Source organism: Protopterus annectens, chromosome 8.part0 (assembly GCF_019279795.1).
Source record: "Protopterus annectens isolate FY-2018-M chromosome 8.part0, PAN1.0, whole genome shotgun sequence".
NCBI lineage: Eukaryota > Metazoa > Chordata > Ceratodontiformes > Protopteridae > Protopterus > Protopterus annectens.
This window is the reverse complement of record NC_056741.1, coordinates 637,902,381-637,929,766: the sequence shown is the minus strand read 5'-3', so window position 1 is coordinate 637,929,766 and position 27,386 is coordinate 637,902,381. Positions and strand designations below refer to the sequence as shown.

Here is a 27,386-nt window from a genome sequence, read left to right as displayed (position 1 = left end):
CAAGTGACTAAACACTCATTACACTGTGGATATGATGCCCTAGAAGCCTCTGGCAGGGCAGCAGTGTCAGGATATGTCATTTGAAGACATGCATGGTTGAGGGGAACAACCTCTCCCTGATCATGTCAAGATCTATATTACTTGAATGCACTCTTGGGTAAGGACCGCTTGTTTGGAGAAAAAGCAGAAGAGGTGCGTAAAAAGATGGAAGACCAAGCAAAATCTATGCAAACAGTAAAAGATTTCATTCAGGTACAACCTCCTAGGTTCAGCAGGAATTTTCCCTCAAAATACTGGTCCTTTCCTGCACCTAGCAGACAGGGGCAAGGTAAGCCTTGCAGGGACAGACCACCCAGACTCCCACCCCAGGGACAGCAGAGAACCAAACAGTGGACCTCTCCCACTCCAAAGGCAGGGAGTTCTAAGCCATATGGCAAAAATTTTCAATGACTCCCTCTCCCCTCTTTCCACTTACCAAAAACTAGGAGGAAGGCTCTCCCTCTGCACAGAAAATTGGCTCTCTGTAACAAAGGACCAATGGGTCTTACAGATAATTTTTCAGGGATACAAATTCTCCTTCAAAGAACTCCCAATTCTAAGAGGGTACCCAGACTTGCCTCGAAGTCAGTGGGCAGAGACATTGAAGCAAGTCCAAACTCTCATATCCAAAGGGGCAGTAGAACTTGTCCCCTCAGATCAAACAGGCAAAGGCTTTTATTCCAGACTATTTTTATTCCAGGACCCAAGACTTTGATAATCAGGCCGACTGAGGGCTACCTGCAAGCAGATCACCCAAATGTAATGACTGCAACATTGAATACATTCGAACATCTACATTTATGGTAAGTGTACACAACTGCACATTTTCTTCCCTCACTTCCAGAAGAATAAGAAAGTTGATAGGGAATCTCTGGGTGACAGGCCTGCTCCTTCACTGACTCATCGATGGGCAACTCTGCTCTTGCCAGACTTAGCTTTTTGTCCCTCTGGTGTAGCTCTTTCTGCCACCAAGGGCTGGGAGCTGAGAACATCCTCTACAGCTTTATGTATGTCCTATAATGGCATCAGAGAACCACATTTGCTGGTTTCAGGGGAGGTATGGATGGAGGTGTAATGCATAGCTGAGGAAGAGAGCTTGAATCATGGGATGGTGTGCCTTCCTTGAGTTTGTTGTATTACAGGCACTCCCCAGGAAAAGAAACACAAAAAAGTAAAAACATCTCTTTTCCTCTGTCAATTTCTGTAGACAGGGAAGACGTCTGGCAGAGAAAGAGGTTTCTCTTTCTGTTTTTTTCAGTCAAAAAAACATGAATTGGAAGGGGGAGTGTTGTGCTTCAGTGTCTTCTTCACAAATTGAAGATTCTGAGGAAAGTGTTGCTTAGGATTTCCTTCCAGAAATGTCTTTCCTGAGACTTTAACTAAAATGAAAGAGGTATTTCAGTGGACAGAAAATGAAATTCCTAACAATGGTGCTGTTTGTGGATATGCAGGAGGTCCATCAGAGTACGATCTGACAATGCCTTGTATGCAAGACATAGATCTCTTAGCCTGTAGGAAACTGAATACAGGAATAGGCCCTTGAGGTGGTCTGCAGAGGATATACTAGCACCATGTATTCTTTTGGTGAAGGACCTCTGTGGACATTCCAGTTGTTGGATATGCCTGGTTGGGTACATTGCAAAGGGAGTATTGTACTCAATTATAAGTCTGATGAATGCTGAATATAGCGGAACAAAGACTTCCTTGGGCCTAGATGCCATACCTTTGTTTATAAGTTGTACAACATAGAATGATTTCCTCACTACTGTAGACTGAACCTCTTTTAAATTAATCAAAATAACTCTCTTTATGTATGAAGGAATGGTTAATAACTATGATGTATGAGCTTGCTAACAGAAGTGTTCTTTTACCGCCTGCCTCCAGCATGGAACAAAAGGCTACCCCACGGCTCTCGAACCTCGTAGCTCAAGAATCAAGAACAAAGCCAAAAAAATGGTAGAATAGAAAGTTGCTAGAATAACAGATTTTTTGCCAACATGAATTTTGAGAAGAATGTGAAGTCTAATTTGTATGTCTTAATTTGTATGTCTGTCATTGTATATGTAGTGACTGATAGAGCTCTCAACCCTTCATCCCCAAAATGTGAAACTCTTACCTCCTCACAATGTGGAACACTTGCTAATGACATCTGCCTCACACATCACGGTTATTAAGTTTCTCCAGGCCTAAAAAGAGTTATTTTGATGAATTTAATGTGGTGCAGTATTCTTCAGTACTGTTTACCCTGAATTAAGTTTTTAACCAGTAATGTGAATCTAACCCTTTCCTTATGGAGCATAACATTTTTAAGACTCAAAATGTGAAACTTTCTTCATAATCAGATAAACTTAAGAAGTAGGGAGACTGCTAGCCTGAAGATTTGCCAGAAAACCACAAATTTTACAAAGAACCAACTTAAAACCTAAGGCAAAATCTGGGACAGTTGACAAATATGCCTCGACTCCACCAGCTCAAGTGTCAATTTTGAAACGCAAAATTAAAATAAGTGGAAAAAAAGTTTATGTTCTTTTGTGAGCAGTATCTAGTGATGTTCTTTGTGTTTCACTGTTGCAGTCTATCACCTGTGGGTTATCACTGCTGTGGTAGCCCTCGGCTGGCCCGAATACCAGAGTTGATGTTTTTCTGCGTTGGCTGCTGTCGCTTGTTCAATGACGTCCGGTCGTCAGTGCTGTAAAGCAAGGCAGCCGATGCCATTACACCAGTCTTTCTTGCTGTGGAGCCCATAGCAGAAGCAGTTCACAAGTGTGCTGGTCGGTCGCTACTAGAGCTCGAATTACAGCTGAAAACATCTAAAGCTAAGCACCCTGTTGGAGATCCTTTTTTCTTGCACTAACCAATGTCCGAAAAAGTTGTCTCGCCTGTGGAAAGCAGATCCCACACCGAGACTTCCATTCATACTACGTCATTTGTTTAGGCCCAAACCACGATGTCCCCGTTGGCGGTTCTGTGCCCTCTTTAACACGAGAATCATTTATCGTAGAGCTCTTATTGTAGACAGGTATTTTCATCTTCCAGCCAACAATCCGTAGACATTCCGAAAAAAACAGAGAGATAAAGATAGAGACAGACCACGCAAGGCTAAGCCTTCTGACGATGCTAAGTGATGTGCTTTTGCAGCCCCTGATGGCCGATACGATATCTACGCAGGCCTCTACCGAGACCCTTTCAGAGTCTGGTATGCCACAGAAATCTTTTTCGTTTTCTGAGGCTTTGGTTGTCTCTGCCTTGGTTGGGTCCAGAGCTGCAATGCAGGCACCGGCTTCCGAGGAGGCCTTTCGCACTTCCGATTCTAGACAAAAAAACATCTTCTCATCTGACTACTGTTTCCCTCATACCGATATTCTTAGGCCTAGAATCCAGGCCACTCTTAGAAAATCTACCTCTAGCCCCCATCTTACTCCTGCTGCACCACCCCAAGCCCAAATGCTTAGGATGGCGGAGGATCTTATTTCCCTTTTCAGGGGTAGTCAGGCCACAACTTCTAAAAGGAAAAGACACCCTTCTCCTGAACTAATGGCAGAGCAGGATTCTGAGGAATATGATTATTCAGATTTTGAAGAGGAGCAACAACCTCTGACTGCTTATGAGAATTTTGATTCAGAGGAATACATTCCTTCTGCCTCCCCACCAGAAGACCTTTCCTTTGGGGAAACCCTTCACACCCTCAGGGAACATTTCCACTGTGAATCTCAGGACTTCCCTCAGTCTAAGAAAAGACCAAGAGAGATGTCCTTCATGGATGCATCTGCAGTCATAACAAGTGGGTTGTCCTGTCGTCAGGCAGCCCTGCAGTCGGCCGGATTCCAAAGTCCGGGTCCGGCTTCGGCTGATGTCGCACTCCACCCGACGTCATCTCTGTTGGTCTTCGGGTATAAAAGCATCAGCCGACGCCATTTTCCTCAGTCTTTCTTGCCGTGGCGCCAAGCAGAAGCTGTTCGCAAGTGCCGGTCGGTCGGATCCAGAGATTACTTCTACCGAATACTACTTCGAAGACTTCTAAAGCTAAGTACCCCGTTGGGGACTCTTTCTTGCCTCAGCCGATGTCAGAAAAAGTTAACAATTGTTTAACCTGTGGGAAACAAATACCTCATAAAGATTTCCACTCTTACTGTCTGCCTTGTTTAGGCCCAGCCCACGACGTAGCAGCCTGTTCGCCTGTGCTCTTTCAACCGACGAACGCTTAGGCGTCGGTCGGAGTTTGCAGAACAGTTTTTCGGTTCTGATTTTGCGTACATTATGCCGTCGGATCCTCCGACTACCCCCAAAAACGCAAAGATAAAGACCGACACTCGCGGTCCGCGGTTTCGGCCGAAACCACGGTAAAGCAAACTGCGAGTGTCTCGGTTTCGGCCGAAACCGAGAAAACTGCTCAAAGTACAGCTGAACCTATTCTTACAACTGAGGCCCCTGCTACAACTCTTGAATCGACCTCAGAAATTTTACCCACTACGGTGGTTGACTTATCAGACACCATCCCCTTGGATGTCTCTACCCCAGCACGTGGTGCTGCTAGGCCTCCAGCTGCCATGTCCATTAAGGCCTTCGCCAGGGCTAAAGCAGCCAAGACTACTAAAACAGTGCCTGTTAAACCCCCCACATCCAGGCCCTCTTCTAGTTCTCAAATGCTTTCTTTGGCAGAAGATTTAATTTCTTTAATTAGAGGATCTCAATCTCACCCAGACAGGGCCTCTCAGCCCCAAGAAAAGAGACCTAGGGCAGAGCCGCCTGAGCAAGTGTCTTCTGATGATTCTGCTGATGAATCAGACATAACTGACCAGCCTGAGGCTCCCTTCTCCAATTTTGAAGATTCTGATGCTGAAGAATCCATTCCAGCTGCTTCCCCACCAGAAGAATTCTCCTTTGGGGAAACCTTGCATGCCATGCAGAACAGTTCCAATGGCAGCAACAGGATTTTTCAGACTCCAGAAAAGACTTAGGACCTTTCTGCACCTCCCACAGCACAGGCCCTTAGCTATACCTCCTGTTCTCTCTGTGGTGGATGATGCTTTCAATGATGTTTGCTCCGCTCCAGATTCTTTACCCCAGCCCCTGCCAAACCAGACAGATTTTACAGGGTGACAGATACTCATCACCACCTTTACAAGGCCCCACTTGCAGACCCAGAAACTATATCCCAGGGTCCCAAGGCAGTAGCCGACCACAGCTAAAACCCTATTCCTTCTGAAAGGGAAGCAAGGTCACTAGACAGATGGGGTAAAAGGTCTACACTTCAGCTACTCTCTCAGCTAGAGCTTTAAACTGTCAGTTTCACATGATACAATACCAAGAGTTTATGCTTGATCAGTTAACTAAAAACTAACCACTGATGAATCTCTTGATAAGAAATATGTATTAGAGATGGTAAATAACATACAACAGGTTAGCAACCATTCCTTAAAATGTGGCTATGATGCACTGGAGGCTTCATTTAGATCAGCCATGACAGGCACAGTGATAAGAAGGCATGCATGGCTAAAGGAACAAGCTTTACCGGATCATGTTAAAGCTAAGTTGCTAGATGCTCCTATGGACAAGACAAGTTTGTTTGGTACACCTGCCCAGCAGGTTATGAAGAAAATGGAAGAAAAGGCAAAATCTGTTCAAACTGTTAAAGATTTCTTGCAGGTTCAACCCCAAGGTTTAGCAGGAACTGGCCTGCCAAAATTGGTCCTTTCCTGACTCCACAAAATTTCAAAGGGGCAGGAATAGACGCTCCAGAGGCAGAAACCAATCCAGAGGAGGTGCCTACAGAGGACTGACAGTGGCAAGGTAACAACAGAGGCACAGACACAGCCACTGCCACTACATCAGCACAACCACAGTGACTTAATCCTAAATCCGCCTACCAGGGAACAAATAGCAGCTCCTCTAGGCAGAAAGTTAACCTTATTTTCAAAGAACTGGCACTACATAACAAAAGACAAGTGGATTTTACAAACCATAGATCAAGGTTACCGGTTTCACTTCCACACTTTACCAGTCAAAAGAGGAATGCCAAATCTACCTCCAAATCAAAAAACAGAGGCTCTACGCCAGATAATGGAGTTAGCAAACATGAGAGCTGTGGAAAGAGTGCCAACAGCAGAACAAGGAAAGGGGTTCTACTCCAGACTATTCCTAGTTCCAAGAAAGGAAAAAGTTGGAGACCAATTCTCGACCTGTCCACCTTAAATACATACATCATTGTCCCAAAATTCAAAATGCTGACCCTACAGCAACTTCTTCCCATGCTGGGCAAGGAGTCTTGGCTGGTAACTCTAGATCTCAAGGAGGCATACCTGCACGTCCCCATTCGACCAATCTGCAGAAGATACCTCAGATTTCTTGCAGGATCAGAGCACTATCAATTCTCAGCATTGCCCTTTGGCTTATCTACTGCGCCCAGAGTATTCACAAAATGCCTGGCATCAGTAATCGCCCATTGCAGACTACAGGAATTCAAATTTACACATACCTGGACGACTGCCTGCTACAAGGACAACAAAAGCAAGCTGACAACAGATTTACAAAGGGTCATTTACTTGCTACAAGGACTGGGATACACAGTCAATTTACAAAAGTCAAGGCCGATACCATCCCAAACAAGGACATTCTTGGGCGGAATTGGACACAGTACAACAAATGGCATTCCTGACTACAGAAAAACAAAAGAACTTCCTCTTTACTTCTTGGCACTAACAAAACTGAACAAGTTAACAGCAAGAAAAGTTCTGCAGGCCTTGGGCTTCATGGCATCATGCATAATCTTGGTCCCATTTGCCAGACTACATATGAGGAAACTACAGTGGTACCTAAAGAATTTATGGTCCCAACACAGACACAGTCTAGAAACAGAAATCCCACTAATTCCATGCTTAAAACAGGAGTTCCTATGGTGGGCTCAGGCATGCCAGTCAAACCCAGGCCTACCCTTTCGCAGATGTCAACCAAGCCAGACCATCACAACAGACGCTTCAGACCTAGGATGGGGGGCCCACATGCTGGACAAATGCGTGCAAGGATTGTGGACACAGGATCAACTTCACATGCACATCAATCTAAAAGAAATGCTGGCAGTAAAACTGGCAATCCAAAAGTTCAAACCATTTCTCAAAGAGGGCCAGTTGATGATAAGGACAGACAACACCACAGTCATGTGGTGCATCAACAAACAGGGAGGCACTCATTCATACCCCCTATGCAGAATGACCTTGGAGCTGTGGACCCTGGCACTCAGCTACAACATTCAGTTACAGGCAATATTTGTACCGGGAAAGACAATACCCTAGCAGACATATTAAGCAGAACCACTTCGATGCCCACGAATGGAAGCTGCACCCGGACATCTTCAAGACCATCTCAAGAAATGGGGAATGCCACAGATAGACCTATTCGCATCACCTCTCAATCACCAGCTCAAAAATTCTGCACAAGGACATTCCACCCACTAGCATGGAAAGTGGACTCACTCTCCTTCAACTGGAAAGGCCTAACAGCATATGCATTCCCACCTCTTCCTTTGATACACAAGGTACTACTAAAAATCAAGGAAGAACGCCCAAGGATAATCCTGATAGCTCCAAACTGGCCAAGACAACACTGGTACCCACTACTGAAGAGCATGTCTCGAACAATATGTGGCCAATACCCTGATGCCTTTGATGTTAACTCAGAACAACTACAGCATCATACATCCAAACCTAAAACGCTGCAACTGACTGCATGGAACATCACATAGCAGCAGCTAATCCAGAACTTTCCCAAAGAGTTAAAGACATTATTCTTGAAGCACGCAGACCTTCAACAAGAAGGAACTATGCTGGAAAATGGAAAAGGTTTGTCATTTGGAGTACGGAAAGAGGAAAAGATGTGTCAAACATAGATATGCCTAACATTCTGGAGTATCTGGCGAACTTCTTCATTCAGGCCTGTCCTACTCCTCCATCAAGATACATGCATCAGCTATTTCAGCAGAATACAGCTTTGATCCACCTGTTTTTCACCCTTTGCTCAGGCAGTTCCTCAGAGGAATCAAGAATGTAAAACCTCCAAGGAAACCACCATTACCAGCTTGGGATTTAAACTTTGTGCTAGAAAAGTTGACACTATCACCCTTTGAACCAGCAGCAACAGCAGACCTACAACACCTGTCATGGAAAACTGCTTTCCTACTGGCAATTACTTCAGCAAGGAGGGTTTCAGAACTACAGGCCTTAATGGCAGTGCAACCCTTCCTAATCTTCCACCAAGATAGAGTGTCCATGAGGACTAATCCTACATTTATGCCCAAGGTGGTATCCAGAGTGTCTTTAAACCAGGCAATCCACCTACCTACCTTCTTTCCCAACCCACAAAACAGAGGGAAAGAATACTGCATACCTTGGATGTACATAGACAGCTACGCTACTACTTGGACAGAACAAAAATAGCAGAAAGACTGACCAACTTTTTGTAGCCTATGCAACAGGAAGGGAAGGAAAAGCTATTTCCAAACAGACAATCTCCAAATGGATAGGAAATTGCATACGATACTGTTACTCCTTCCATGGAAAACCAATTCCACAGAACATAAGACCTCATTCTACAAGGGCAACAGCCACTACCACAGCCTTCTTACGAGGAGTGGCAACCAAAGACATTATTGAGGCGGCTACTTGGACCTCCGTGCATACATTTGCCAAGCATTATAATTTGCCTCTATATTCCAGATCCCAAGCAGGGTTTGCCACTGCTGTACTGCAAGGGATCCTAAACACACCATAATCTACTTTTATCCTCCTCCCCTAGTTGGCTATGGTATTCTACCCACTTGTTATGACTGCAGATGCATCCATGAAGGACATAGTACAGTTTTGTACCTACCATAAATGTAGATGTCCGAACTGGATAGCATCTGCAGTCAGGATTACCCTCCCTCCTTCCCCTCTGTGGTACTCCTAGGGTGTTTACCCTCCTAATAGCTAGCTGTTGGGGGGGAGTCTCTTATGGTGTATTTGTTTGTATATATGTACATATATGCTTATTGTTGTGTTTACCTCTATCTATTTGGAAACATTGGCATCTATCCAAATTTTAGCCTGCAAGAGGGCTACTGGCATCTGGGGCAAGAAACACTGAGGAAAATGGCGTCGGCTGATGCTTTTATACCCGAAGACCAACAGAGATGACGTCGGGTGGAGTGCGACATCAGCCGAAGCCGGACCCGGACTTTGGAATCCGGCCGACTGCAGGGCTGCCTGACGACAGGACAACCCACTTGTTATGACTGCAGATGCTATCCAGTTCGGACATCTACATTTATGGTAGGTACAAAACTGTACTTTTCTAGACCTGCCCCAGCACAGACCCCCTGGCCACCCCCCCCCCATCTTAGAAGTGGTGGATGATGTGTTCCATGAATTTAGCTTAGCCCCCGACATCCTCCCACCTGCTCCCAGTAAACCTGACAGGTATTACAGAGTACCGGATTTTCACAAATACCTGTACAGAAATCCTGCTGCGGACCCAGAGGTCATTACACAGGGACCTAAAGGAGCTAAGGCTAGTTCTGCTAAGAATCCTATTTCTTCTGGCAAGGATTCCAGAGCTCTGGACAGATGGGCTAAAAAAGTATACACCTCTGCAACCTTAGCTAGCAGAGCACTCAACTGTCAGTTCCATGTGTTAAAATATCAACAACACACTTTAGAGCTATTAAAACAAAAGATTTCAACCTTTCCTGACTGTGCCAAATCGAAAGAGTTAGCAGATTTACTTGCACTCTACTTGCCAAGTGGCCAAACACTCATTACACTGTGGATATGATGCCCTAGAAGCCTCAAGCAAGGCAGCAGTCAGAATCTGTTATTAGGAGACCTGCATGGTTGAAGGAACAACCTCACCTTGAGCATGTCAAGTCTAAATGAATTGATGTACCCTTGGATAAGGACCGCTTGTTTGGAGTAAAAGCAGAAGATGTGCTTAAAAAGATGGAAGACAAAGCAAAATCTATGCAAACAGTAAACGATTTCTTTCAGGTTCAACCTCCTAGGTTCAGCAGGAATTTTCCCTCTAAGCACTGGTCCTATCTTGCACCTAGCAGACGGGGGCAAGGTAAGCCCCTCAGGGACAGACCACCCAGGCCCCTATCACAGGGACAGCAGAGAACCAATCAATGGACCACTTCCGCCCCAAAGGCAGGGAGTTCTAAGCCATCCTTCTTTGGCAAAAACTCTCAATGACTCCCTCTCCCCCCACTGCCCTCCCTTCACTCACCAGGCTCTCCCTCTGCAAAGAAAGTTGGCTCTCTGTCACAAAGGACCAATGAGTCTTAAAGATAATTTTTCAGGGATACAAATTCTCTTTCAGTGAACTCTCAATTTCAAGAGGGTACCCAGACTTATCTCCAAATCAGTGGGCAGAGGCATTGAAAGAAGTCCAAACTCTCCTATCCCAGGGGACAGTAGAACCTGTTCCTGCAGATCAAACAGACAAAGGCTTTTATTCCAGACTATTCCTTGTTCCCAGAAAAGAGGGCACTTGGCACCCCATCCTGGATCTATCCATTCTGAACACCTCCCTGGTGGTCCCCAAATTCAGAATGCTAACTTTGCAGCAGCTGCTGCCTATGCTGACAAAAAAATGCCTGGTTAGTGACACTAGACCTAAAAGATGTCTACCTCCACATCCCCATAAGGAAATTCCTACTCTTCAGAGCAGGCTCACAACACTTTCAGTTTTCTGCAGTACCTTTTGGCTTATCTACTGCTCTCAGGGTATTCACCAAATGCTTAGCCTCGGCCATAGCATTTTGCAGACGGAGAAATATACAGATTTACCCTTATCTGGATGATTGCCTCCTTCAGGCAGAGTGCAAAGAACAGCTGCTAAAGGACCTCCTCTTTGTTAAAACCCTCCTAACTTCCTTAGGGTTCACCATCAAAGAGAAGAAATCAAAGGATCATTTTCTTGGGAGCTCTGCTGGACACAACATCCCAAATGGCTTTCCTATCCCCAGAAAAGCAGAGCTTCCTGCCTCTCTACTTTACCCAGCTGGCTTCCAGAAGTCCCCTCACGGCGAGGAAGTTCCTGCAAGCCTTTGGGTACATGGCATCTTGCATCCTTCTAATTCCTCTGGCCAGGCTTCACATGAGAAAACTTCAGTGGTTTCTAAAGAACCTTTGGTGTCAGCACTCTCAGCCTCTAGAGACCTCTCTCCCTCTGATCCCCTGTATAAGGGTTGAGTTTCTCTGGTGGGCAGGGACCTGTGCTAAGAACAAGGGTCTTCCCTTCATCCTCCGCCCTGCTGGCCAGACCATCACCACTGATGCCTCAGACATTGCTTGGGGTGCTCACTTAGCAGGCAGGTGCACCCAAGGTCTTTGGCAGTACAAAAGGCTCTGACATCCTTCAAACCCCATCTCAGGATAGGGTTTCTCCTTATCAAAACAGACAACACCACAGTAATGTGGTACATCAACAAACAGGGAGGGACCCAATCTTACTCTCTGTGCAGGCTAGTCATGAACCTCTGGCTGACAGCCTCCTTCATGGGATTACACCTAATAGCCCAATACCTACATCTACCAGGGATCAACAACACCCTGGCAGACCACTTAAGCAGAAACTTACTGGACCCCCATGATTGACAGCTCCACAGAAATATCTTTTTACAAGTGACTCAGGAGTGGGGAACTGGAGGTAGATCTCTTTGCTTTGCACCTCAACCACCTGCTAAGAAAATTCTGTACGAGGAAGTATCACCACCTAGAGTGGAAGGTGGATGCCGTGACCTTCCCGTGGAACTCCCTCTTTGTGTACACATTCCCTCCTCTGCCTCTTATTCCCAGGGTACTGATTAAGATATGGGAGGAGAGGCCAGAGGCCATCCTCATTGCTTCAGATTGGCCCAGACAGCATTGGTATTCCTTGCTGCGCAGACTGACATCACAGCCTCCCAGGCAGCTACCTATGATCCCAGACCTCTTGACTTGGGGGGGGGGGGGGGGAATGCTACATCCAGACGTGCAGACTCTCAAACTGTCAGCATGGCTAATACTCTAAAAGCAAACAAGGTGCACCTGTTAAGCAAACAGGTCCTTGACATTATTACATAGGCCGTAAGGCCCAGCACCAGAAAATCTTACGCAGGGAAATGGAAAAGATTCTGCTTCTAGAGCTATTCCACAGGGGGCAGTTCCTCACAACCTTCCATCCCTCTTATCCTGGACTATCTAGCGGAGTTACTCAATAGTGGCCTCTCTTTCTCTTCTATTAAAATCCACGCCTCAACCATCTCAGCTCATTTTGATACAGACCAGCCCCTGTTCTCACATCCTTTGATTAAACAATTCCTCAGAGGGGCTTCTAATATCACACCTCCCAGAAGGCCACCCACGCCAGCCAGGGACCTGAATTATGTTTTGGAAAAACTAACCTTACCACCCTTCGAACTTGCTGCTTCAGCAGAACTGAAATACCTCTCCTGGAAGACTGCTTTCCTACTAGCTATCAGCTCAGCCAGAAGGGTTTCAGAACTTCAGGCACTGATTGCCATTGAGCCCTTCATCATTTTCCATGCAGAGTCTCCCTGAGGACTAACCCCTCCTTTATGCCCAAGGTGGTATCTAATGTGACTCTCAACCAGGTCATTCATCTACCCACCTTCTTCCCTAACCCTCAAAACAAGGGGGAAAGAATTCTGCACTCACTAGACATGCACAGACAGCTCAGATACTACCTGGATGGTACTAAACCCTTCAGGAAAACGGACCAACTTCTTGTCAGCTTTGCCTCTGGGGCAGAGGGGATGCCCATTTCCAAGCAAACCATTTCCACATGGATATCGCACTATATCCATTTCTGCTACAGATTATGTAGGAAACCACCCCCTAAGTCTGTTTGTACCCATTCCACTAGGGCAGCCTCCACTTCCACAGCATTCTTCAGAGGAGTTCCCACCAGGGACATCTTGGGAGCTGCCACCTGGACCTCTGTCCATACCTTTACAAAGCATTACCACCTACCTCATTTCTCTAAGGCTAGGGCAGGGTTTGCCCCTGCAGTTCTGCAGGGCATGCTTACCCATGTCTAAGTCTCTAACTAATCCTTCCACCCCTCTCCTCAGCTGTGGGAATCCTCCCACAGGTCTTATCTGCAACAGTGAAACACGAAGAACATAGTACAGTTGTGTACGCTTACCATAAATGTAGATGTTGGAGTGTATTCACTGTTGCAGCCCTGGTTTCCCTCCCTCCTTCCCCCTTATATCCTCTTTCCTTAGGGAGACCTAAGCTTCTTATGGTGGCATTTGGCCACCATGACCACTTACCATATTTCCATGGGCTTCTGACTGGTTAGGGCAAGAAAAACTGATGTAATGGCATCAGCTGCCTTGCTTTATAGCACTGACGACCTGAAGTCAGTCAACAAGCGACAGCAGCCGATGCAGAAAAACATTGACTTTGGTATTCAGGCCGGCCGAGAGGTACCACAGCAGGGATAACCCACAGGTGATGACTGCAACAGTGAATAAACTCGAACATCTACATTTATGATAAGTGTACAAAATTGTACTTTGCCACTGCCCACAGGTGTTCTATCCCTACCAGTGCCAGCATTTAAACTGAAGCTTAAAAACATGTGTTGCATTATAAAACCAAGTGCTGCTTGTAATTCAGAGTCACACACGTCTGCAGCTCCTGCATAGCAATTTCTAGTGGTATGACTGAAGATTGCTGGGAGCACACTTTGATTTTGTTGTAAGATCAACATTAAGTTAAAATGGAATATCCTTTATTGAAACACACAAACAAGAGATCCTAGTTGAGTATAATGAAAAGCAGTAAAGACGTTCGTTATTTATATATAATCAGGTTATTTGGAGCAAGGGAGTGGTTACATAGGGTGGCTCTGTTAAGAACAGTAAAAGCATTAAACTCATTCCATTAACCAAGTCCTCTTTCTCCCTTAACACCATAGTGTAAACTGAGACCATGCTAACAGTGTAAACTGAAATTAAAAAGCTAGAGACAAATTAAAATATATAAGAACAACTTCTTAAGGCTCTCCTACTAATCCAAACTTTATTAATTAAGAAACCTACTCACTAACAAAATGATAATTAACAAAAAGATCTATCACTAGACATCTATCAGAATAAATATTTGTAACTTATAAACTGAAACACTTCTAACAAAGATCGCTTTCATACCAAATAAATAAATACATATTTTAAAGTTCGATTTTTGTTAGTGAACTAGGTGCATAATATATTTCAAGGAGTGAACTTCACACCCTCCACACTGCAAAGTTTCTACTTGGTTTGTTTTTGTCCCAGTATAAGTTGCATACTGGGTTTTCTGAGATGACAAGGATACCATGGATTTTTCTTTTTAATATGTGCACTCCTGTTCGATTCACGGCTGGAGTGCCTTCTGTGTGGAGTCTGCATGTCCTCCCCACGGTCGAGTGGCCTCCGAAAGACATGCTTGAATGGGCGTGCCTTCATTGAAGGTTGGGTGTCGGCTGGCAACTCGGCACCATAAAAAAAATCTACTGCCAATCATTAGCGGACCGGAGTTCTGCTGTGGTGACCCCTAACCGGGAAAAGCCGAAAAGACAAACAACAACAACCATAGCTTCCCTAGATGGTTCTGCACAGTTTCTCACCAGTCCATAGAGACTTAAGCTCCACTTCAGAAGTGGAGTAAGCATTGGAAACGCCATGCTTCAAACCTGGCCTGAGCTATTCCTTTTGTCTTGTCTTTTAGGCACCTTTTGCACATTTGGGGTTTGTTTATTGGATGCCTCTAGTGACTTTACCAACCATAGACCCCAACAGAGGCCTTCCTTTGAAGTAGGAGGTATTGGATATGTTTGTGCTACTATTTTCAGCTTAACTGTAAAAGGACCTTTTGCAGTTAGTGTTGTCTTCACCCCACCCCTGCATGGAATCACTCCTGGCTGTATTGTAGATAAGCCATTTATTTAATGTTTTTCTTTTTTCTTTTTCAGTGGTAACTAGTTCAAGTGAGACTTAAGAATCATCTACCAGTAGCATGTGCACACTTCTAGCACTATGAAGATTCTGTGCATAGACATACATACCTCCGTCATGGTTGGAGACTCTAGGTTTTTAGATGTACCACATAAGCATTTACTGATATGTTGAGTGCTTCCATGTCAGTTAAGTGACTGAGCCCGTCAGTAGATCTGAAGGCATAGCTGGCCAGGATGAGGAAAAACAAGAGATAAAAAGTAGGGGTAAGTAAACTTTTTGTTGTTACAGTTTTGCTAAGAGTAATGTTTTGAACTGTTTTATTTTTGCTAGGGAAGTCTGCTGCTCTTCAGAAGGCCATATCTGTCAAGATTAAGGAACAACTGTCTATACCATGGGTTCATCCATCCTGCAGAATACCTCTACTTCTTCGCACTCAGGTAGGCTACTGGAAAGTGTCATGCTGTGTTATAGAATACCATTCCTGGATACGGAGTCATTGTTGCAGCACTTGGCATTTAAGTGCTAGAGGAAAAATCCTGCAAACTGTTAGTTTCTTATATGACAAACATGAATTTACATGAGCCTGGCATGTGCTTTTAGGCCAACTTACCAGCATTCTGGCTTTTTTACTGCTGTTAAGAGAGACTTTTTGAAGTTGCCGTTATAAGCCAATATCACTTCATACTTAGCCTTGGAAGATTTTAGTACACTTGAGATGTTTACTAGCCTTGTAATCCTTTTTTGCTGTATAGGTTTAAAAGTCTTGTAAAGGTAAGAATGTTTTCTTTTTAGATGTTCATCGTGTTTCACTGTTGCAGTAATGACTGTAGGGTTCTCCCCTGCCGGCAGGCAGTCCTCGGTCGGCCAGAATCCCAGAGTCTGGGTCCGGCGTCGGCTGTTCAACCATGCTCCCTGACGTCAGAGCGCCAGGAGTACAAAGCTGACAGCCGACGCCATCTTCTCCAGTCTTTCTTGCCGTGTGGTGATAGCAGTTCGCAAGTGCCGGTCGGCTGACTCCTGACTATTTTTTCTGAAAAACTTCAGTCCGAGGACTTTCTTCTCCACTCAAAGCTAAGTACCCCGTTGGGGAAACTTTTTCTTGCTCCAGTCCGATGTCAGAAAAAGTTAATAATTGTATTTCATGTGGGAAGCAAATACCTCATAAGGATTTTTATTCTTACTGTATTCCTTGCTTAGGCCCTGACCACGACGTAGCTAGTTGTCGGTTAATAGTTGTATTTCATGTGGGAAGCAAATACCTCATAAGGATTTTTATTCTTACTGTATTGCTTGCTTAGGCCCTGACCACGACGTAGCTAGTTGTCGGTTTTCTGCTAGATTCAATCAACGTACAATTAAACAAAGGTACGATTTTGCTTTTCATTACTTCGGTAGGCGTTTTAACTACAAAATGTTGTCTGATACGGTTCCGGCTACCGGAGTTCACAAACGTCGCAAGGATAAAGACAGGCCTCCGAGGTCCAAATCTGACGATATCGCACAAGCGGAGCCAGCTTCAGGTTCGGCCGTCGTCAGTGAGGCGCTTTTGCAGCCCCTGTCATCGGCCATTTCAGAACCGATGGCCGAAACGGACTCTCACGAGGAGCCAACTAGGCCTTTGAATATTTCTATTGCAGGACCTTCGGACAATGCTCCTTCGGATGGGTCCGGAGCCGCTGTGCGCGGGTACCGGCTTCCGAAGGGGTTTTCAGGCCTACTCAGCTTCTAATAAAGGCAAAGGCAAAGGCTCCTTCTAAATCAAAGACTGCAACACAGGCCTCTTCTGAACCGGCTCCCAAGTCACAGAAACAGTTACTCAAGATGGCGGAGGATTTACTTACTATGATTAGGGGTTCACATCCCCCTCCAGGTAAAAGGCCAAGGCAGGAAGTTTATTATGATTCCTCTGATCAGGCTTTTGTTTCTTCAGTTTGTTCTTCTGATCAGTAATATTCTTTCCCTCCTTATGAGGATTCTGATGCTGAGGAATCCATTCCTTTAGCTTCTCCCCCTGAGGATTTCTCTTTTGGGGAAACTTTGCATGAAATGAGGGAACATTTCCACTGGGAAGGACAGGAGTATTCGGAATCTAAGAAAAGACTAGGGAATTTTCTTCTTCTCCCCCAACATAGACCCCTGGCTATTCCTCCTGTTTTGGATATTGTGGATGATGCTTTTTCGGAGGCTAACTTAACCCCTGACTCTTTTCCTCCTGCTCCTGTTAAGCCTGATGGATATTACAGGGCTCCTGATTCCCACCAGTTTTTATACAAGAACCCTACTGCTGACCCTGAAACCATTTCTCAGGGTCCTAAGGGAGTTAAGGCCGCTTCTGCCAAAAACCCCATTCCCACTGAAAAGGATTCTAGATCTTTAGAAAGATGGGGCAAAAAGTGTACACTTCTGCTACTTTATCCATTAGGGCTTTAAACTGTCAGTTTCATATGCTGAAATACCAGCAATTTCTCTTGTCTGTTTTAAAACAAAAGCTTACTTCCATTTCTGCCTGTGCAGATGATAAGGAATTACATGACTTATTGCATGCCACTGAACAAGTTGGGAAGCATGGTTTACACTGTGGATTTGATGCCTTGGAGGCTTCTTGTAGGGCTGCTGCCTCCGGCACAGTTATTAGAAGGCATGCATGGCTAAAGGAACAAAATTGGCCAGAACAAGTAAAAGCTAAATTATTGGATGCTCCTGTTCAGCATAATGTTTTGTTTGGATCAATAGCTGAAGAGGTGATTAAAAAGATGGAGGACAAGGCGAAATCCATGCAAACAGTTAAAGATTTCTTACAAGTACAGCCACCCAGATTTAGCAGGAATTGGCCTTCTAAAAATTGGTCCTTTCCCAATTCAGACAGGCCTCAGAGGGGTAGATATAGACGCTCTCGAGGAAGGCCTCAAACACAAGCTTCTTATAGACCCAAGACAGTGGACTGCTTCCACCCCTAGGGGAGGAGAGGACAGGTCACAAACTCATAGGAAACAGACTCAATGACTCCCTCTGTTGGGCTGCAGGAACTTCTTGCCTGGAAGCCCCTCTCGGAGGAAAACTCTCTCTTTTTTATCAAAATTGGACTCATATAACCCAAGACAAGTGGGTTCTGGATGTGGTTTCAAGAGGTTACAAATTCCATTTTCATACCCTGCCAAGGCCAAGCGGATGGCCAGACCTTCCAAAACATCAATGGACAGAGGCCTTAAACCAGGTGGAAGCTCTTTTGGCTATGAAAGCCATAGAACTAGTTCCACTTTCAGAGATGGGACAAGGTTTTTACTCAAGGCTCTTTCTAGTCCCCAGGAAGCAAAACTCATGGAGACCCATTCTGGATCTGTCAGTCTTGAACACCTTTCTAGAGATTCCAAAATTCAAGATGCTTACTCTACAGCAGCTACTTCCAATGCTGTCCAAAAATGCATGGATGGTAACTTTGGATTTAAAGGAGGCATATTTACACATTCCCATCAGGCAGGAACGCAGAAAATACCTCAGGTTCAAGGCCGGATCGAAGCACTTTCAATTCTCTGCGCTGCCCTTTGGATTGTCTACTGTGCCCAGGGTCTTCACCAAATGCCTGGCTCCAGTAGTAGCTTACTGCAGACTCAAGGGAATTCAGATTTACCCTTATCTGGACGATTGTCTGATTCAGGCAGACAGCAAGGATGTCTTACTCCAGCATCTAGAATTTGTACAGAACCTTCTCAAGTTCCTGGGATTCTCTGTAAACATAACGGATAACTTTTCTGGGTGCTCTTCTAAACACCACAACCCAGATGGCATTTCTGACATCCGAAAAACAATTACAGCTGGCTTCAACTTTCAAAACCTTGGCAACTTTAACTCAGCTATCTGCAAGGAGATTCCTGCAGGCTTTGGGTTCCGTGGCCTCCTGCATCCTTCTCGTACCATATGCAAGACTACACATGAGGAAAATACAGTGGTACCTAAAAAGTGTATGGTCTCAGCATTGCCACAGTTTAGACATACTGATCTCCGTCCTGCCTTGTCTTCAAAAGGAATTCCTTTGGTGGTCCAGGGCATGTACTCTAAACAAAGGGAAACACTTCTGTCTGCCTCCTGCCACTCAGATTCTAATCACGGACGCCTCGGATTATGCTTGGAGAGCCCATTTTCAGGGCAACTGTCTGCAGGGCCTTTGGACAAAGGATCAGAAGCACCTGCATATCAATTTAAAGGAAATGTTAGCCGTTCAGAAAGCTCTAATGGCCTTCAGGAGTCTTCTACAACCAGGACAACTACTGATACGGACAGACAACACCACAGTTATGTGGTACATAAACAAGCAAGGGGATCTCATTCCTACCCCCTTTGCAGACTAGCCATGGATCTATGGAACACAGCTCTAGCTTGCAATCTGGACCTTCAAGCTCAGTTTCTACCAGGGAAGCAAAACTTCCTGGCAGACAGTCTGAGCAGAAACCTTTCGGATCCACACGAATGGATGCTGGGCACCGAAATATTCAGGATGATAACAGCAGTCTGGGGACGTCCTCACATAGACCTCTTTGCATCCCATCTCAAGTCATCAACTACAGAATTTTTGCACCAGGACTTTCCACAAACTAGCTTGGAAAGTGGATGCACTATCTTTCAGTTGGAGAAACCTCTCGGGATATGCCTTTCTGCCTCTTCCTGTTCTTCCACGGGTATTATTAAAGATCAAACAGGACAAGCCCAAGATGATAATCTTGTTGGCCCCAAATTGGCCTCGACAGTTTTGGTACCCCACTCTGAAAAACCTATGTCTGGAGCCCCCTTGGGTCTTACCACAAACTCCGAACCTTCTGTCCCAACATTAGGGTCAGGTTCTACACTCCCATGTCAGCACTCTCAGCCTGGTGGCCTGGTTAATCCAGGGCCTTTGATTTCTTCTCTCCTACCCAAGCAGGTTATGGATGTCATTTTAGAAGCCAGACGTTCTAGCACTAGAAAATCTTATGCAGGAAAATGGAAAAGATTTTGTTCCTGGATGCAGGCTCAGGATTCTGATCCTCTTCTTCCGAACATTCCTTTAATTTTACTTTACTTGACAGATCTCTTACATAAGGGTCTCTTTCTCTTCCATTAAGATACATGCCTCTGCTATTTCCGCTCATTATAATACAGACCCTCCAATCTTTTCCCACCAGCTCATGAGATAGTTTCTCAGAGGAGCTGAGAACTTAAGACCTCCTAGATCTCCTCCCATTCCTGCTTGGGATCTCAACTATGTTTTGGAAAAGCTCACCTTGCCTCCTTTTGAGCCTGCTGCCTCTTCTGACATCAAGTTTTTATCTTGGAAAACAGCCATCCTGTTAGCCCTAACCTCTGCCAGGAGAGTTTCAGAGTTACAAGCTCTTATGGCTGTGGAACCTTATATTATTTTTCATCAAGACAGGGTGTCTTTGAGGACTAATCCTACCTTCATGCCTAAGGTGGTTTCCAAAGTGGCTTTAAATCAAACTGTCCACTTGCCAACTTTTTTCCCCACTCCTCAAAATAAAGGGGAGAGGATCTTACATTCCTTGGATGTACACAGACAACTACGTTTTTACCTGGACAGAACCAAGGACATCAGAAAATCAGAACAATTGTTTGATGTCCTTCATGGATGCATCTGCAGTCATAACAACTGGGTTGTCCTGTCGTCAGGCAGCCCTTCAGTCGGCTGGATTCCAAAGTCCGGGTCCGGCTTCGGCTGATGTCGCACTTCACCCGACGTCATCTCTGTTGGTCCTCGGGTATAAAGGCATCAGCCGACGCCATTTTCCTCAGTCTTTCTTGCCGCGTGGCGAAGCAGAAGCTGTTCGCAAGTGCCGGTCGGTCGGATCCAGAGATTACTTCTACCGAATACTACTTCAAGACTTCTAAAGCTAAGTACCCGTTGGGGACTCTTTCTTGCCTCAGCCGATGTCAGAAAAAGTTAATAATTGTTTAACCCGTGGGAAACAAATACCTCATAAAGATTTCCACTCTTACTGTCTGCCTTGTTTAGGCCCAGCCCACGACGTAGCAGCCTGTTCGCCTGTGCTTCTTTCAACCGACGAACGCTTAGGCGCCGGTCGGAGTTTGCTGAACAGTTTTCGGTTCTGATTTTGCGTACATTATGCCGTCGGATCCTCCGACTACCCAATCTGCCAAAACGCAAAGATAAAGACCGACACTCATGTCCGCGGTTTCGCTGAAACCATGGTTAAGCAAATCGAGTGTCTCGTTTCGGCGAAACCGAGAAAACTGATCAAAGTACAGCTGAATCTATCTCTACACCTGAGGCCCTGCTACCATTCTTGAATCGGCCTCAGAAATTATACCCACTACGGTGGTTGCCACTGACTTATCAGACACCATTCCCTTGGATGTCTCTACCCCAGCACGTGGTGCTGCTAGGCCTCCAGCAGCCATATCCATTAAGGCCTTCGCCAGGGCTAAAGCAGCCAAGACTACTAAAACAGTGCCTGTTAAACCCCCTTCAACCAGGCCCTCCTCTAGTTCTCAAATGCTTACTCTGGCAGAACATTTAATTTCATTAATTAGAGGATCTCAATCTCACCCAGACAGGGCCTCTCAGCCCCCAGAGAAGAGACCTAGGGCAGAGCCCCCTGAGCCAGTGTCATCTGATGATTCAGCCGATGAATCAGACATAACTGACCAGCCAGAGGCTCCTTTCTCTAATTTTGAAGAGACTGATGCTGAAGAATCCATTCCAGCTGCTTCCCCACCAGAAGAATTTTCCTTTGGGGAAACCTTACATGCCATGCGAGAGCAGTTCCAATGGCAGCAACAGGATTTTTCAGACTCCAGAAAAAGACTTAGGACTTTTCTGCACCTTCCACAACACAGGCCCTTAGCTATACCTCCTGTTCTCTCTGTGGTGGATGATGCTTTCAATGATGTCTGCTCCGCTCCAGATTCTTTACCTCCAGCCCCTGCCAAACCAGACAGATTTTACAGGGTGCCAGACACTCATCACCACCTTTACAAGGCCCTCTTGCAGACCCGAAACTATATCCCAGGGTCCCAAGGCAGTAGCGACCATAGCTAAAACCCTATTCCTTCTGAAAGGGAAGCAAGGTTATTAGACAGATGGGGCAAAAGGTCTACACTTCAGCTACTCTCTCAGCTAGAGCTTTAAACTGTCAGTTTCACATGATACAATACCAAGAGTTTATGCTTGATCAGTTAACTAAAAGCTAACCACTGATGAATCTCTTGATAAGAAATATGTATTAGAAATGGTAAATAACATACAACAGGTTAGTAACCATTCCTTAAAATGTGGCTATGATGCACTGGAGGCTTCATTTAGATCAGCCATGACTGGCACAGTGATAAGAAGGCATGCATGGCTAAAGGAGCAAGCTTTACCGGATCATGTTAAAGCAAAGTTACTAGATGCTCCTATGGATAAGACAAGTTTGTTTGGTACACCTGCCCAGCAGGTTATGAAGAAAATGGAAGAAAAGGCAAAATCCGCTCAAACGGTTAAAGATTTCTTGCAGGTTCAGCCCCCAAGGTTTAGCAGGAACTGGCCTGCCAAAAATTGGTCCTTTCCTGACTCCACAAGATCTCAAAGGGGCAGAAACAGACATTCCAGAGGCAGAAACCAATCCAGAGGAGGTGCCTACAGAGGACGACAGTGGCAAGGTAACAACAGAGGCACAGACACAACCACTGCCACCACATCAACACAACCACAGTGACTTAATCCTAAATCCGCCTACCAGGGAACAAATAGCAGCTCCTTTAGGCGGAAAGTTAACCTTATTTTCAAAAAACTGGCACTATATAACGAAGGACATTCTTGGGCGCGGAATTGGACACAGTAAAACAAATGGCATTCCTAACTGCAGAAAAACAAAAAGAACTCCCTCTTTACTTCTTGGCACTAACAAAGCTGAACAAGTTAACAGCAAGAAAAGTACTGCAGGCCTTGGGCTTCATGGCATCATGCATAATCCTGGTCCCACTTGCCAGACTACATATGAGAAAACTACAGTGGTACCTAAAGAATTTATGGTCCCAACACAGTCACAGCCTAGAAACAGAAATCCCACTAATTCCATGCTTAAAACAGGAGTTCCTATGGTGGGCTCAGGCATGCCAGACAAACCCAGGCCTACCCTTTCGCAGATGTCAAGCAAGCCAGACCATCACAACAGACGCTTCAGACCTAGGATGGGGGCCCACATGCTGGACAAATGCGCAAGGATTGTGGACATAGGATCAACTTCACCTGCACATCAACCTAAAAGAAATGCTGGCAGTAAAACTGGCAATCCAAAGGTTCAGACCATTTCTCAAAGAGGGCCAGTTGATGATAAGGACAGACAACACCACAGTCATGTGGTACATCAACAAGCAGGGAGGCACTCATTCATACCCCTATGCAGAATGACTTTGGAGCTGTGGAACCTGGCACTCAGCTACAACATCCAGTTACAGGCAATGTTTGTACCGGGAAAAGAAAATATTCTAGCAGACATATTAAGCAGAACCACATCGGATGCCCACGAATGGAAACTGCACCCGGACATTTTCAAGACCATCTCAAAGAAATGGGGAATGCCTCAGATAGACCTATTTGCATCACCTCTCAATCACCAGCTCAAAAATTCTGCACAAGGACATTACACCCACTGGCATGGAAAGTGGATTCGCTCTCCTTCAGCTGGAAAGGCCTGACAGCATATGCATTCCCACCTCTTCCCTTGATACACAAAGTATTACTAAAAATCAAGGAAGAACGCCCAAGGATAATCCTGATAGCTCCAAACTGGCCAAGACAACACTGGTACCCACTGCTGAGGAGCATGTCTCAGAACAATATGTGGCCAGTACCCCTGATGCCTTTGATGCTAACTCAGAACAACTACAGCATCATACATCCAAACCTAAAACGCTGCAACTGACTGCATGGAACATCACATAGCAACAGCTAACCCAGAACTTTCTCAAAGAGTTAAAGACATTATTCTTGAAGCACGCAGACCTTCAACAAGAAGGAACTATGCTGGAAAATGGAAAAGGTTTGTCATTTGGAGTACTGAAAGAGGAAAAGATGTGTTAAACATAGATATGCCTAACATTCTAGAGTATCTGGCCGAACTTCTTCATTCAGGCTTGTCCTACTCCTCCATCAAGATACATGCATCAGCTATTTCAGCAGAATACAGCTTTGATCCACCTGTTTTTCAAGACCCTTTGCTCAGGCAGTTCCTCAGAGGAATCAAGAATGTAAAACCTCCAAGGAAACCACCTTTGCCAGCTTGGGACTTAAACTTTGTGCTAGAAAAGTTAACACTATCACCCTTTGAACCAGCAACAACAGCAGACCTACAACACCTGTCATGGAAAACTGCTTTCCTACTGGCAATTACTTCAGCAAGGAGGGTTTCAGAGCTACAGGCCTTAATGGCAGTGCAACCCTTCCTAATCTTCCACCAAGATAGAGTGTCCATGAGGACTAATCCTACATTTATGCCTAAGGTGGTATCCAGAGTGTCTTTAAACCAGGCAATCCACCTACCTACCTTCTTTCCCAACCCACAAAACAGAGGGGAAAGAATACTGCATACCTTGGATGTACATAGACAGCTACGCTACTACTTGGACAGAACAAAAATAGCAGAAAGACTGACCAACATTTTGTAGCCTATGCAACAGGAAGGGAAGGAAAAGCTATTTCCAAACAGACAATCTCCAAATGGATAGGAAATTGCATACGATTCTGTTACTCCTTCCATGGAAAACCAATTCCACAGAACATAAGACCTCATTCTACAAGGGCAACAGCCACTACCACAGCCTTCTTACGAGGAGTGGCAACCAAAGACATTATTGAGGCGGCTACTTGGACCTCCATGCATACATTTGCCAAGCATTATAACTTACCTCTATATTCCAGATCCCGAGCAGGGTTTGCCACTGCTGTACTGCAAGGGATCCTAAACACACCATAATCTAGTTTTATCCTCCTCCCTAGTTGGCTATGGTATTCTACCCAGTTGTTATGACTGCAGATGCATCCATGAAGGACATAGTACAGTTTTGTACCTACCATAAATGTAGATGTCCGAACTGGATAGCATCTGCAGTCAGGATTACCCTCCCTCCTTCCCCTCTGTGGTACTCCTAGGGTATTTTACCCTCCTAATAGCTAGCTGGTGGGGGGGAGTCTTTTATGGTGTATTTGTTTGTATATATGTACATACATGCTTATTTTTGTGTTTACCTCTATCTTTTGGAAACATTGGCATCTATCCAAATTTTAACCTCCAGGAGGGCTACTGGCATCTGGGGCAAGAAACACTGAGGAAAATGGCGCCGGCTGATGCCTTTATACCCGAGGACCAACAGAGATGACGTCGGGTGAAGTGCGACATCAGCCGGACCCGGACTTTGGAATCCGGCCGACTGAAGGGCTGCCTGACGACAGGACAACCCAGTTGTTATGACTGCAGATGCTATCCAGTTCGGACATCTACATTTATGGTAGGTACAAAACTGTACTTTTCTTATGCTTCAAGTTCCCAAGGTAAAGCCATTTCAAAACAGACCATTTCTAAATGGATTGCTCATGGAATCAGATTTTGTTATTCACACCATGGAAAGCAAATCCCAGGGAGTATACGGACTCATTCCACCAGAGCTGCTGCCACTTCTGCGGCCTTCCTCAGGGGAGTTCCTACCAAAGACATTTTGGAAGCTGCAACCTGGAGTTCAGTGCATACTTTTTCAAAGCACTACAATCTACCTCTCTACTCTAAGTCTAGGGCAGGCTTTGCCTCTGCAGTCTTGCAAGGCCTTTTAGCCGCCCCTTCTACTTTGACCACCTCCCTTTCTTTCTGCTTTGGGATTCTACCCTACAGTCATGACTGCAACAGTGAAACACGATGAACATAGTACAATTGTGTACACCTACCATAAATGTAGATGTTCGAGTGTCTTCACTGTTGCAGTCTGGGTTTCCCTCCCTCCTGTCCCCTCTTATTTTTACTTTTGTGTGGTTCCTTTTTTCACAATTCTTCTGAGGTGTATTTGCAAAGGATATGGGACCTTTCTCATTTTGGGACTCCTGACATCTGGTGCAAGAAAAACTGGAGAAGATGGCGTCGGCTGTCAGCTTTGTACCCCTGCCGCTCTGACGTCAGGGAGCATGGTTGAACAGCCGACGCCGGACCCAGACTTTGGGATTCTGGCCGACCGAGGACTGCCTGCCGGCAGGGGAGAACCCTACAGTCATGACTGCAACAGTGAAGACACTCGAACATCTACATTTATGGTAGGTGTACACAACTGTACTTTGAGTAGCGTTTTAAGAGGTTTGTATCACCATGGGGGAGGGGGGCTGGTTTTATAATGCCAGTAAATTCACACTTAGTTATCTGCTATTCCTAAATAAGTTTTATTTTCCAAATAAACTGTAAGAAGTGACTTGCAGTTCACCTTACAGGGTTCATTATTGTCATGTGTGGCCATCTTCTTCCTTTGATATTTAATTACAAGATGTTTTTGATCTAGCTCTGTTGCACCTGATTGTATGTTGAAAGGCAGAGTTATAAAGAACTATCAAGTGGGTCTAGACTAAAGATGTCTCATATGCTGTTTGGAATATTGGTAATAAGCAAATTGAGAATGTTTTTCTTTGTTGGGAAATCTTTTCATTGGAACATACTCTTCACCTTCCACCACAGTAGAATGTGCGCCAACTGACCTGTTTAAATATTTGGAAAGTTAAAATCTCCCAAGACAATTGTATTTTCCAGATTTTACTGTATTTTTTCAAATCTTGTTTGAAATCCAGCTGTTCATCAAAGTCAGCCTGATTGACAAGAGATGGTCTGTAGCTATTGTAGCATGCCAGAAATCTTTCTGACTAAGCCCTAATAATTCAGCAGTAAGTGTTTTCATATTTTTTTTCTCTGCTACACGTAGTCTTTTTGAAAAGGAAGACTGACCAAGTATTACAACTTGCCCTCCCCAGGCCATAATCCCTTGAACGTCAAATTTTTGAAAATCAGATGCAACAGTTTCCCTGGTGTCCTGGGCTTTTCTGTTTGTGGAATGTTGTACTGCTCATAACAAGCACTCTTGGGTGCTATAATATATTGTATAGTGAAACTGTTTAAATATAAGTACTTTAGGAACATGTTAATCTAAAATACTTTTAAATTGTTAAAAGTTGTTGAACTTTTTAAAGAAAGATGTATGCTTGTTAAGCTCCAGTAGGGAATCTTTTTTTTTTTTTTTTTTTTATGTAAATTGAATGTCAATGTTTTTAAAATGGTTTAGGTTGCACCAAGGATTTCTGAAGATGTTTTGTAGATGCAGCTTAGAAGAAAGGGAGGGAAAAACAGAAATG

At 44.9% G+C, this 27,386-nt stretch overlaps 1 protein-coding gene across 1 annotated transcript in view; it reads left to right on the top strand.

The window, feature by feature from the left end:
- The window catches only part of CCDC22 (coiled-coil domain containing 22), a 645,106-nt gene that overhangs the window by 209,203 nt on the left and 408,517 nt on the right, over positions 1 to 27,386 (top strand). The window contains exon 4 of the mRNA XM_044080125.1: positions 15,350 to 15,456. Within this exon, the coding sequence (XP_043936060.1) occupies positions 15,350 to 15,456 (107 nt within the window). The remainder of the gene's footprint in view (positions 1 to 15,349; positions 15,457 to 27,386) is intronic.